Genomic DNA, 14,394 nt, shown 5'->3' with positions numbered 1-14,394 from the left:
AGTAAAATTGGGTCCGGGCCCATCTCCGTGCTCTTAGCTAAGAGCACGGATGGAGATGCTCTAATGATTTCTAAATTTGCACTTGGAAAAAAATTTGTCCTTACAAATTCTTCAAGTATTTCAATTTGTTGACATTTTTTCTAAAATTGGAATTTTCATTTAGCTTATGAATGAATCGATTCTAATATGCTAAATGCAAAAAAAGTAAAATAGAAAATCTATACTAATATAAAGTGAGAGTTGTATTAAAAATCACAAGAATGCCATTGAGGCATGTTTTGGCGGGAAACATCATGATTTAATGTAGAATCTTAATTTAATGTAGAATCTTATGTTATCTTTTTTTAAAGCTTATGTTAAGATCTCTTTTGGCAGATTTTTGGTCTAACACACTTATTAGGGCGCGTGAGTTTTTTACAATCCAATTTGGGAAAAAAATAATTTCTTGTTGCAGGCCTATTTTCTCTTTTCTAGGCCTATTTTTGCCTGTTTTCTTTTTTTAGGCCTATTTTTGTTACCGAATTTTAGAACTACTTACACATTATAGTATTACATCACAATTAACAATACAATACAATAATAATAATAATAATAATAATAATAATAATAATAATAATAATAATAATAACTAACAATTGAAAATCGAGAATTCTTCTTCTTCTAATTCATCCACTGCTTTTGTCTCTTAATAGGGTTTCTTTTCTTCTCTTAAGTATTCCTGCAAGATGAATGCCAATAAAAAGCTGTGAAAAAGGCCAAAACAAACATCTCCTTGAATCTTCCACCCAAATGCCAAAAGCTTTTTCATTATCGAGGTTAACTAAATTCTGTAGCAAAAATTAAATCTTGAGCTAAGTGTGCAGTATTGAATATTGGAAAGAGTGAAATTGAAATATTTCCAAAAAATGTTCTATAATATCTTCAGCAGTGGGCACATGAAATATTTTTAAAAATTTAAAATATTATCGTTTGGTTAAAGAGATGGCATACATGACACTATTTAGGAAAAATTCTGTAAATCTACAAACTGAATAATGAATTGGGGAGGGATATAGAATAAAAAATAAGAAACACAACAAAAATTATATCTCGAGACAAGTGCAGTATTGAATCTTGGAAAGACTGCTGCAGGTATGATCAATATTTAAAATGGTGAAGATTTATTTTAAAAATTTAGAAAACCAATGTCCAAATTGACTTACCAATGAACTTTCTGTTCTTTACAAACAAGCACTGTTTGTACACTAACTGCTCAAATGAAAACAAAAAACACCATATTAGAGGTATTTATTCACCAATCTCCATTTCATAAGGAAATATTAATGGCTATCAGTTATCACCGTTAAAACTCAGGCCAGGATTGCTAAGGACACCAGGAAGGAACAACCATTACCTGATGGTTGGCCAATAGCGGAAACAAGAGAGTCTTCTTCTGATTGAAGTAGTTAAGGGAGAAACCATAACATGATTCTGGCCAGTGGTGGCAGCATGTGAGTTTCTGATAGCATCTTCTTTACATTCTCATTCTTCTTTAGGTAGAGGCCCTGTCCAATTTCTACAACTAAGAGAACTGTGTGATTTAAGTATTTAGAAATCACCGTTTAGTAGTGTTATTTCACACATCCTAAAGTTTTCGAATATATAGCCACTCAAGCAGCACACTGAATACTGAATTAGGAAAATGCATTGGTAATATAAAAAACGTCTTGAGAAAACTTTTTAAAAATTCGATTTAGAATTAGGGGATTTGTGCTGATTAATGAACGCAAGTGCAAGAAGCCGTTACCTTTTTCGGAAGATTGAGGTAATTTCCTCTAATTTTTGCTAGGGTTTGGAAGAAATCCTAACGGTGCCTCTGTTGTAGTTGTATGCTGTAGGTGACACTGGAAAATATATGGTGAAGTAGGATATGATATAGAATCACTCAAAAGAAACACTCTCAATTCAATTAGGAATTCACCTAAGAATATAGAGCAAAGAAATAAGAAGAATCCTCTTCTCAAAAGAAACACTCTCAATTCACTAGGAATCCACCTACGAATATAGAGCAAAGAAATAAGAAGAATCCTCTTCTCAAACAAGCAAATAGCTCAAATTATAATATATCATCAAGTTTCTCCTTCAATATGTAAATTGTAGCCTAAATATAGGCAAACTTGGAACAACCCTCCAAGTATTGGGAACTTTTTAGACTTGCTTATTAACTATAGGGATGTGAAACATCTCTTACACTTTATTAAAACATTGAATAAAGAAGCTAAAACACTTCAAGATTCTTGGATTGACCATTAGACTCTTGATTTAGCTTTATTAATTAGACTCTTGAGTTTATGTGTCATTCTTGATTTAGCTTTATTACTTAGACTTTTGGGTTTCTGTGTCAGTAGGGGATGGATTTGGTCGATCTATGGGATTTCACGGTTTAGAACGGAGTCGAATACCTTTTCGTTGATGACGCCGTCGCCGAAAAATGAAAAAATAAGAAATTCATGGTTGAGCAACTGGAGTGGAACACGCAGCCGCCGACTGAGAGTGCGTTTGAGTCACCGCCGACTGAGTGTGTGATATCGCCGTCGCCGTCGCCTTCGCCTTTTCACTCTATTCGTGAAAACAGAGTATGTTTAGGGTGTCGTCGATGGAGACGACGCTTGAAATGGAGAGGAAAATGTATTTATATGGTGTATGTAGTACTATATAGTATTAATAAATCCTAATGTATTTGAATTGTCCGATTTAAGTGAATTAGTTTAATCTTAAGTTAATCAAATTTGGGTTAATAATGTGTAGGGCCAAATTCAATTTTATTAGTCATTGGGTTTATTCCTCTGTTTTTTAAAAATAGAAACATTTGAAATGGCACGGGTTTTAATGCACAATTTGGTAAAATAAGAGGAAGAGAAAAATTGGTAAAATAAGAGAGAAGAGGAGAAAAATTGGCAAAGTATGAACGACGAAGAGAAAAATGAAATTAATGAAATTCCATTTTGTATTGTAGGTGAAGTTGCTGGAAGTTTAGATTGTCCTATTTTATAGATAATGCTGATAATAATGAGTTAGAACAACTTAATCAATAGTAATTCTAATAAAAATATTTCATATGAAAATGTATGTCTTTGTTCCCAATAACTTATGAATTACGCCTATTTATTAATTGAAAATCAAAGTTGTCTGAGTAAACAAAATGTATTATTATTTCTCCGTCTCATTTTAAGTGAACAATTTTCCATTCTATGATGCCTCATTCTAAATAACACATTTCTAAAGATAAAAATACCACTTTCTCTACTTTTGTCATCTCTTTTGAACTTAACTCACAAAACAACACTACATAAAATTTTGTGTAGGAACATAAATGCCCCACTTAGAGTGGGATGATGGGAATATTAAATTTTGTTTCGAATAGGAAATCTTTTTGTTTGGATTACGACTAGAGGATCATTCTTCTTTTTTTATAAAGTGTATATAATGATAAAAAAAAGTTTAATAGTTAACAATTTTATTTTTATTTTTTTAATTCTTGAAACTTTTATAACTAAAATAAAGTTTTAGATTGTACTCTCTTTGTCTCATTCTAGGTGACATTTCCTCTTTTTTGATGTCTTACTACTATATTTCTACTTTAAGTATTTATTATCATTTTTTCAAGACAAATCCAAAAATGAAACGTCTCACTTGGACTGGGATGGACGAAGTATTATTTTTTATTCACTCAACTCATAAAATAAAAATATATAAAATCACACGTCAAGTCGAATAGGATAGAGTAGAATGAGAGAAGCACATTCTTATTTTTCTTTTTATGAAGTGTACATATAATAATATTCTTATTTTGTTAATTATTTCAAATTCATATTCACTTGAGAAAATTATATGACCCGTGCATAGCACGGGTGTTAATACTAGTTGTTATTATATGTCAGTTGGGTTAGGTAAATACTCTAGTCGCTTCCACTCAAGATAACCATATTTTTGAGTGACACAAAATTTTAGATAGAGTTCTTGGATGTAGTAAAATAGAGAGAAAAAAAATAGTTAATAATAAGAAGAAAAGAGAGAGATCTAAAAATAGAAAAAAGTGAATACCTTGACATAGAAGAAAGTGAATATCTTGATTGAGATGGAATAAAGGAAGTATAAAAATAATACTAACAAATATCAATAAAATAGTAAATTGAGAGATTAAATGTGACACATCAATTGAGATGACATTTTTTTTTGTTGTGTTAATGATACTATAACAAAGAGCGAACAAAAAGTTAAATTCGGATCAAGGATGAGAAAAAATTTCCCTAATCAAGGAATATCAAGGTGGCAATCCTATTTGGTATGTCACACCCATAAAATTTTGACAAATGAAAATATATATAACTCTAGTTCCAACTAAATATATATATTATGGAAACACCCTAATTATATTTAGATATCATTTATTATATGGAAAGTTTGTGCACATATTATGCGCAATAAATACACTATACATATAGGTCCATCATTTCATGTATTTAAAATTATTAAATCATTTTTTTTCACTAAGTCATTTTATACGTAAATTAATTATACTAAGTCATCTTACAATAAGATATTTTTAGGAGATTACTTTCTTCTTTTTTATAAATACAGCAAATTTGGACAAATAAAAAGTGTAATTAACTTCAAATTTGTTGGCATTAAATACTGCTCCATATAAATTAAATTAATAGTAATACAAATGATTATGTAGTGTCTAATTAAATAAAATATATGGATAATTATTTAGAGTTGATATTAACTGTATGGATACTATATATTTTATTAAATTTATAAAAATATTTAACAAAATAAAATAATTAAAAAACTAATTTTAAAAATAATAATAATAATGATAAGATTAAAAAACTAATTTTATTACATTAATCATTTTTAATATAGCATGAAAAAACTTCATAAACAAAATAGACAAAGGATTGTTGCATGATAAAGCAATTAAATTAAAATTTTATAAACTAGAACTACTATTGAAAAAATGATCGCCATTCCCATAACTATATTATGTGGTATATATATTCCATTATTTAGTGTTTATATATAGTGTGCCTATTATATATTGAATATGCATAAACTTTCCATATAGGAGTAATAAAATGGTGTACATTTATTAAAGAGTGTTTCCATATTTTATATATCTAGTTGGAATATATATTTTCATTTGTTAAAATTTTATGAGTGTGACATACCTATGTCACCTTGGTATTCTTGACTAGGGAATTTTTTCTCCAGATCAAGAGTTAAAACTAGAGATTTTACATATGTACCATGGAATTAAATTGGAAGAAATAATCATTTTCATATAGGAGAAATAAGAATTTCATAAAATAAGAATCTTTAATAGTAATTTCATAAAAAAAACTTTCTTCTGTTATTGACTTTTTTTCACAGTCGAAGACCTCAACTCTCTCTCTCTCTACTAGTCGTAATTTTCTCTCTCTTGATCTCAGTATCCAACTGCTTGTTTCTGGACTCACTCACTCCTCGCAGATCTTACACTCCGATCCCAAGACTTTCCCAATTGTCAACAGATTCTGTCAAAATGGTGATTTTCTCTGCTACTATCTGAATTCTATTGTTATTCGCATTAGCCACTTGTCTGCCAGATCTGCCATCCTTTTCGAATTCATGCTACTTAACTTGTTTTCCAATTGATCGTGCTTGTAATTCCGGGAATGAGGGGATTTATTTTCGGTTTGATAAAGATCTGAGGTAATGTTATTGTTTACTGACTCATTTTTTTCTGTTTACTTCCTCTTCCTCTGGAATTTGGTGCAGCCGCTCAGATTGGAAATCAAGGTACCAATGCCGTTCAATTATAATTGTGCGACTGATTTTAATTTTCTGCATCTGATAAGAGTGTTTGGCTGACTTTTTTTTTTTTTTACATATTTCCTTCTAATTAATTCATCAGAGGAAACTCGCACAACGATCACAAAGAGTAAAATCAGTGGATCTGCATCCAACAGAGCCATGGTATGTTCCTGCGGAATCAACTAAAGCGTTATAGTAGTTGCGTACTTGCATTTGCATCTTAATTTGCAATATGGATATAATTCCTTATGAAAGGTTAGTTTTTTATGGAAGAGGAATTGTTAGTTTTGGACTTTTGGTTGAGACAACAACTGAATCAGTTAAACACTTCAACAGCTTTTTTCTAGTACTAATAAATTTAAGATATCAACACGTAAAAATCACGTTCCCTGCTGTTTCTTTGTTAATCAACTTCGAGGTATTGTTATACTTGTCAGTTTACTGCATCCAAGCAATGTTTGTGCTGTTAGTGTTTCTGAGATAGAGTATACATTGATTTGCTTGTATAAGGGATGAAGTATACTGATCTATTTCTTCAGCTCTCCACATTGGTCACCCTTAAATTGGAAGTATTCATGTTTCTTGTGTTTTTACAGGATATTGACAAGTTTGTATTCAGGGACTGTTTGTATTTGGAATTACCAGACTCAGGTATGGGAATGCACGAATGATGTAATGATATACCATTCAATGATTGGTCTTCTCTGTCAACTCCAGAATAATATAAGACTGTAGAGTTTAAACTACTTCTCAGATTGCATGCCATCTCCAACCCATTCGAAGAATTAGTTTTATAGACATCTGCTAATAATGGGGTGACTCTATTTCTGTTGTCTAAAATATTCAAATTGTTAAAAAAAGCTGCTCCTTATTGTTGTGTTCATATGAGACCTAACTCCTGGGCTTATGCTTTCCTGGTGTATGTGTTTGCATATGGGGTAGATTTTGTCCACAACTTTCCTTACCAAAGATATAAACTTTGACTTTAAGGGGTTAGTTTCTCTAAGAACAGTGAACCTAATCGACATCAACCTGCTTACATTATAATATGATAACAAAGACGTGCATTATCAGAGAATTATTTGAAAAGGGACGTTAAGTTCCTTGGCACTTCTGTAACTAGCTTTGAAATAATCTCTTATTCACTATAAGCTAATATTCTGAAACTTAATTCTGCTGCTACAGATAATGGTTAAATCTTTTGAGGCTACAGATTTACCAGGTACATGATTAAAATCAAATTTTGAATTCCTTGGAGACTAGAATATTTAACATGATGAGAAATATGTTTATATTAGTTCCTACCACATCATCTTGCAGTTAGATCGGCTAAATTTATCGCACGAAAGCAGTGGGTTGTTGCTGGTGCTGATGATATGTTCATTCGCGTGTACAATTACAATACAATGGATAAGGTAACAGTGTTTGAGGCACATACAGATTATATCAGGTGTGTGGCTGTTCATCCCACTCTTCCCTACGTGCTGTCATCCTCTGATGATATGCTAATAAAGCTTTGGGACTGGGAGAAGGGATGGTTGTGCACTCAAATTTTTGAGGGTCATTCTCACTATATTATGCAAGTGACTTTTAATCCGAAAGATACAAATACTTTTGCCAGTGCTTCACTTGACCGCACTATTAAGGTATAGATGGAATCACCCACTGATAATTTTTTTCTCTTTTTTTTTCCTGTTCACTTGACATTGCATAAGCTTGCAAAATTGCTTTCATAGATCTGGAATCTTGGCTCTCCTGATCCAAACTTTACCTTGGATGCTCACCTGAAAGGAGTCAATTGTGTTGATTATTTCACGGGTGGTGATAAACCATATCTCATTACTGGTTCTGATGATCACACTGCTAAGGTTTGTCTCTTGTTCTGCCTTTAGCCTTATGGAGAGTGAAGCTCAGATACAATAATCTAAAATATCTGTAAAACTTGCAAATAGGTGTGGGATTACCAGACAAAGAGCTGTGTGCAGACATTAGAAGGCCACACACACAATGTGTCTGCAGTTTGCTTCCATCCTGAACTTCCCATTATCATAACTGGTTCTGAGGATGGTACTGTCCGCATTTGGCATGCAACCACTTACAGGTGACCTGTTTTCCAAAGAGTGTTATATACTTACACTTGCCGTATTTGTTCAATTGTTCCTTTAGAATATGTTACACATCCCTCTTTGTTGTATATATTCAGTAACTATTGTGGGTGCCGTATCCCATTTTTCTCTTTCCATATTCTGTGGATGAGATGTCTCACCCTTTTATCATTTTGCAGACTTGAAAACACATTGAATTATAACCTTGAAAGAGTTTGGGCAGTTGGCTACATTAAAGGTTCGAGAAGGTACATTCCATTATGATTATTTTATTTCTTAAAGTCCTAACTTTTCATATTGTGTCACTATCTTGACTTTAAATTTAAAAGTTGTTTCTAGGAAAAGTAATATGAGAAACTGTATACTTATATTTTTTAACCTTATTACTGAAGAAACTTATGACATGAAGTGCATTGGTTTTACCCGAGGAATCTGACCAAGTTAGCTTACTTGGTTTTGAACTATAGAGAATTCTCCAAAGAACTAAATTGTTTGCATGTGTGTGCCTCTTTTATTTGGATAGCCCATCTGAATCACTCAATGCTCAGGGTCGTAATCGGTTATGATGAAGGCACGATCATGGTAAAGCTTGGTCGTGAGGTACCTGTTGCTAGTATGGACAATGGGGGGAAAATAATTTGGGCCAAGCATAATGAAATTCAGACGGTCAACATCAAGGCTGTTGGGGCAGATAATGAGGTATGTAGTTTTCTTCAAATTAACTCCAGAATTAAAAGCCACATGCAGGTCTGTGATTAGCTCATCTCAGGTTGCTGATGGAGAGAGACTACCCTTGGCAGTTAAGGAACTTGGAAATTGTGATCTTTATCCACAGGTATTTTTCTACTTATTTGAACATGTTGCTTTAAGTATCTTAAGTCTTCTTGTGTATAAGAATATGGATGGTTATCTTTTCTGCCTCCACTTTTTCCATCTTCTTTTTTCCTTATTTAAAAAAAAATAACACCTCATGTACAATTGAAATGCTGAATATAAATCTCATTGCGTATTTTTAGAAGACATTTAGCGTATTAAAACTGAGAATATTTTGATTCTTTAGTATTAGATTCTTGTTGCATTAAGCTGAAATAAGCGAGCTCACTTGTTTACTTTCTAGGTTGTCATATTATTAACTTTTCCTCTCTCCTCGTTTCTTATCTGACAGAGCTTAAAGCACAATCCCAATGGTAGGTTTGTTGTTGTATGTGGAGATGGTGAATACATAATATACACAGCTTTGGCATGGAGAAACAGATCATTTGGCTCGGCATTGGAATTTGTTTGGTCAACTGAAGGAGAATATGCTGTTAGAGAAAGCACATCTAAGATTAAGATTTTCTCCAAAAATTTCCAGGTTGCTTTTTAAAAATCCTTTTTGTATTAACATTTCTGTCCTAGTAGGATATAAACTTAAAACTAGATGACAGTCTTACTATCTTGCTTTGTCAATACTCTTTCTTAAGTTCTGCATTAAATTTATTCCAGTTCTGGTTCTAGTATTGCTACATTGCATTTACACAAATATGCTGTACAGTTACTTATGTATGGTTCTTCTTAATAAGGAAACATATTAACATTTGTGTATTGTTCATAAATAAACCTTGTCAGCAATCTATATTGAGTTTTTAGTTCATCATTTGACTATTACTCTATTAGAATGACGATTCAGTGGCTTTGTTTCAGGAGAAGAAAAGCATCCGGCCCACTTTTTCTGCCGAGCATATATATGGTGGCAATTTATTGGCAATGTGTTCAAATGATTTTATTTGTTTCTATGATTGGGCTGATTGCAAGTTGATACGGAGAATTGATGTCACTGTTAAAGTAAGAAAATTGCAGATTAAGATATTTGGTTTGAATCTTACTGTCTCAGCCATATAGGTTACGTTTTTTAATCTGTTTCTTGGTGATATATTCCAGAATCTCTACTGGGCTGACAGCGGTGATTTGGTGACCATTGCCAGTGATACATCATTCTATATACTTAAATACAACGTAAGGCGTGTATTCATATTATATCTCACGAATGTACACCAGGGTTCAATTTGGGCAAGTGTTTGTAATTGAATCGGCCTTTATATGTTGCAGCGTGATGTTGTTTCTGCTCATCTAGATAGTGGAAGATCAGTAGATGAACAAGGTGTGGAAGATGCTTTTGAGCTTCTTTACGAAATTAATGAAAGGTTACGAACTGGACTTTGGGTTGGGGATTGTTTTATTTACAATAACTCTTCCTGGAGACTCAATTACTGCGTGGGTGGTGAGGTAGGACTTACATTACCATACCTACTTATATCATAAATCTTATTTTTTGTAAAATGTTATTTCCAGAATGTATGATAGAAACGTTGTGTTATGTGATGTTTTAGGTGACAACAATGTTTCATTTAGACCGACCAATGTACCTGCTTGGGTATCTTGCTAATCAAAGTCGTGTTTATCTCCTTGACAAAGAATTTAAGTGAGTTATTCATGATTTCTCTTGGAAACATAGCCTGTGTACTTTATTTTGACTACAAGAATTGAATAGTTTGTACAATCTTTACCCAGTAAAGAAATTATTAGTCACTTCTTTCTTCTTGATGTGAGGGGAAGGGGCTCTTCTTGTTTAATTTTAGTTTATCTCCAAAAATAACCTTTATATGTATCTTGCAGTGTTATTGGATACACATTGCTACTCAGCTTGATTGAATACAAGACTCTTGTAATGCGTGGTGACTTGGAAAGGGCAAATGAGGTCTTACCATCAATTCCAAAGGAACATCTCAACAGGTTTGTTAATATCAGAACATCTTAGTTAGTTACTTAAAGTTCTCCAAAATAAATATGCATGATAACTAAGTCAACTAACTATTGAAATTAATATTCATGTGCAGCATCAATGAAAATAATCCTGCTTTATCTCAAAATTGAGGAGTCAAATATCAACGTATTTAATAAACTAATTGCATACATCAATTTGGTTTTCTTTTGTTCTTGCTTGCTCTGAAGTCCTCCAATTTATGATACAATCACTCATTTGTACACATAAAAAGAACACCTTGGATTTCTTGATCTTTCTAAACTATGAAGTCTAGCTCTTAACGTATATACGTCAGATTTAACATTCTTAGATTGGCTTTTCTTGACTGCTGAATGACTGATTTTAGTTCCTTACTAAAGTTAAATAGTGAAGATTCTGAATGTAAGAGAAAAATTTCTTAATACCCTGTTCTAACCCCCTTCTCTCTCTCTCTTTGGTTGGCTCACTTGCTCGCTCTCACTATCTCTACATATTCACATTCAATCTGATTCTGACACATAAATTCCTGCATCCATTATTAATTTAATTAATATGAAAAATCATACTCCATGTAGTGTCGCTCGTTTCTTGGAATCACGAGGTATGATAGAAGACGCACTTGAAGTTGCTACAGATCCTGATTATAGATTTGAGTTGGCCATACAGCTAGGCAAACTAGAAATTGCTAAGGTAAATGGTGTTAACTTTTTCTTTTTTCTTGGAGCTCTCTATATATTCAAAATTTTTGCTCAAACACTTTTTATTTGTTGTGGCTGGCTGGCTGGCTGGCTGCTTACTCTGGAAGAATATCTTTCGTGTTATACTCTGAATTCTTGTCTTTGGATTGAATATGTAGTTCTTATTGTGTTACATTTATGGTTTTCACTGCAGGAAATTGCAACAGTAGCACAGAGCGAGTCTAAGTGGAAGCAATTGGGTGAATTAGCCTTGTCTACTGGGATGGTAGCCTCCTGACTATAAGTCAATAAGCTAAAATGATGGCTTTTGTTATAAGACCTGAATGTTTAACTGCTAAATCCTTTAGCCAATTCCTTCTAGATTATTTTAATTTTGGTGCTAAAGATCACATTTATCCTCATCCATGCTTGATTTGTATGGATACCTAGATTGGTCCAGACGTCTCTTCCTTTCTAATAGCTTATGCTTATTTATTGTGGTTCAGTTGGAGATGGCAGAGGAGTGCTTGAAGCAAGCAAAGGACATGAGTGGTTTGTTGCTACTCTACTCTTCCTTAGGCAATGCTGAGGGAATTTCTACACTTGCTTCTCTTGCCAAAGAACATGGGAAAAATAATGTTTCATTCCTTTGTTTATTTATGTTGGGAAAATTGGAGGACTGCCTTCAGCTGTTGATTGATAGGTATTCTCGTTACTTTCATCTAGCTGGTCTGCTGTATAGTTATAATAACTCTTATAAGTTATAACTTGTGAGTCCTTTGCAGCAATCGGATACCTGAGGCTGCATTGATGGCACGGTCATACCTCCCAAGTAAAGTGTCAGAGATTGTTTCTCTTTGGAGAAAGGACCTCAGCAAGGTCCTCATCTTGCTACTATTCATGTCTACTTTTTAATTGTAGGAGTCATGCTTTAGGATACTCTACAGATGTATTCTATTGAAACAAAAGAAAACTAAGGCTGAATGCCTTTTACGGTATTCTTTTTGTTATTAAATTTTAGTTCCATTGCTATTGGCAGATTAATCAGAAAGCTGCCGAGTCTCTTGCTGATCCGGAAGAGTATCCTAACATGTTTGATGATTGGCAAATTGCTTTTGCAGTTGAAGCCAAAGCTGCAGAGACAAGGTCTTCTATTTAGATAATTTCTGCACCATTATTATTTGATCAAGCATATTTATGTACGTAAATTACCCATCATTTGTAGGTTTGTCTTTTGTCCAGCCTGCTTTCCACATTGAATATTGCAGAATCATATTAAATATAATATACAGTTCAAATTAGTTAGCTATGGCACTAAGATATCTGTTTCCATTTTATTTGTAGGGGCAAATATCCTCCAGCATCTGAATATGTGCAGAATGTTGATAGATCAACCGCAAGTCTTGTAGAAACTTTTAGAAGCATGCAAATGGAAGAAGAAGAAGAAGAATTACCAGAAAACGGAGATGTGGATTACGAGGTATTGATGAATTATTGTCCTAGTAAGCCTATCTGATGGTGTTATTATTCTGGAACTTATGTCTGTGTTATCATGCTATGTACATTTCTCTTTCATATTTTTAATTAACTTTATCAAGTATGCTGAGCAGAATGGACATGAAGCACAAGAACCACAACATGATGAACAAGTAGAAGGGCATGACGATGGCCAGGAAGAGCCTGTTGTGGTGGATGCTGACTCAACTGATGGTGCTGTACTTGTTAACGGAGATGAGGCCGAGGAAGAGTGGGGTACGAATAATGAAGGAAAACTGTCAGCCTAAAAGCAATTGGTTGGGCCGGTGTGATATTCCTAATTTTGTTGCTGGTGATTAATTGATTTCTTCTAGTTGCTGTGTTGCCCAGTTTTTGTAGTCCCTCTATTTAGCTCTACATAATTCACTATGTGCTTTTGGTGCATCTTTTCTTTCTATGCATAGATTTCTATAATTCAGCAGATGTTGATCCACATTTTGAAGCAGTTATTATTATCCAAGTTTTCTCCTAAGTTTGCTTGGATTAGACCTTTGCCCCATTTTTTTAGAAAAAATATGAAATTTCAAATCAATTCGCATAGTTTGACTTCAAAGCATCTTTAAATGCTGCTTCAATTTGTACATGATGCCTTAGCCTTGTCAAAACTTGTATGAAGTCTTGTTTCTAGTGGCTCGACTAGTCATGCTACCATCTTACGAAGCAGTTCTTTCAATGGCTGGTCCTTAATTTCTTCTCCCTTCTGCTTATATCCAGTGCTTACGCCTCGTCACTAAGGCCAGAGAAGACAGACGGTTCCAGCGTTATACAGTTTCTCTCGTGGTAAGACTCTTTTAACTTCTTTTAACATTGAGTTATTTTTAAACGTGCTGAAGATCTGCATGGTTCTGTCTGGATCTCTGTTGGTAAAAATTTTGTTTGCTCGACTCTAAATTCGATTCTCATATGCCCAGCAGCCCGGAAGAGGCGATCAGGTGGCCGAGTGTCTTTCTACAAGTGGTGAGATAAGCACAATTATTTTTGCTACATATTACACTGCTTTAGACTTATTGGAGTTCCTATTTTTTTAATCACACTCTCCCTCTCCCTGTCTTTGTATGGTAATTTTACCTCTTGTCATGCGGCGTTGTGAATTGTAGATACATAGTAGTGTTCTACAGAGTGTACTCATCATCTAATGTAGGCAGAATTTTGTCACACTATCCTGACTATAATATTGTATTCATAAATCCTGTCACGTTCATGTTTCTTCATACCAGAAATTCAATTTTTCGAATATCATAGCATGTGGATTTTTAATCAATAGAATTGAGTGAATTTTGAAATTTCAATTAATATAGACATAATTATTTTGTTTTAAAAAAACTCATATTTTCCCCAATCTTCTGTCTTGTGATTGTGAGTGGTCTTGTTAGAAATTGGCTTGCAGGTCTATTGTTAAACAGCCACATTACCACCCATGCTATTCTTTAAAATAAAATTTACTACTCCCTCCGTC

At 33.3% G+C, this 14,394-nt stretch overlaps 1 protein-coding gene across 1 annotated transcript; it reads left to right on the top strand.

The window, feature by feature from the left end:
• Window positions 1–5,410: 5,410 nt before the first annotated feature.
• Window positions 5,411–14,125, top strand: LOC125207275 (coatomer subunit beta'-1-like). Its single transcript, XM_048106545.2, has 26 exons — window positions 5,411–5,569; window positions 5,803–5,823; window positions 5,939–6,000; window positions 6,435–6,489; window positions 7,024–7,060; window positions 7,159–7,484; window positions 7,575–7,706; window positions 7,791–7,939; window positions 8,123–8,191; window positions 8,492–8,642; window positions 8,713–8,778; window positions 9,109–9,297; window positions 9,627–9,767; window positions 9,864–9,938; window positions 10,032–10,208; window positions 10,313–10,404; window positions 10,599–10,715; window positions 11,301–11,415; window positions 11,617–11,688; window positions 11,909–12,105; window positions 12,188–12,281; window positions 12,442–12,548; window positions 12,747–12,882; window positions 13,013–13,154; window positions 13,653–13,718; window positions 13,853–14,125. The coding sequence occupies exons 1-25, from the start codon at window positions 5,567–5,569 to the stop codon at window positions 13,670–13,672; spliced, it is 2,745 nt and encodes a 914-aa protein (XP_047962502.1). The 5' UTR covers window positions 5,411–5,566; the 3' UTR covers window positions 13,673–13,718; window positions 13,853–14,125.
• Window positions 14,126–14,394: the final 269 nt, after the last annotated feature.

The sequence above is a fragment of the Salvia hispanica genome, chromosome 6 (genome assembly GCF_029641045.1).
Source record: "Salvia hispanica isolate PSC_SH4W2 chromosome 6, Shi_PSC_v1, whole genome shotgun sequence".
Taxonomy (NCBI): domain Eukaryota; kingdom Viridiplantae; phylum Streptophyta; class Magnoliopsida; order Lamiales; family Lamiaceae; genus Salvia; species Salvia hispanica.
Note: the sequence above shows the minus strand (reverse complement) of the source record. Positions and strands in the feature narration are given on the sequence as shown.

Bases quoted from the DNA above. Each gene is read 5' to 3' on its own strand.
- LOC125207275 (XM_048106545.2), top strand. The intron at 9,298-9,626 runs GTTGCTTTTTAA...GCTTTGTTTCAG, and splicing joins TTTTCTCCAAAAATTTCCAG to GAGAAGAAAAGCATCCGGCC. The intron at 11,689-11,908 runs GTAGCCTCCTGA...ATTGTGGTTCAG, and splicing joins TAGCCTTGTCTACTGGGATG to TTGGAGATGGCAGAGGAGTG.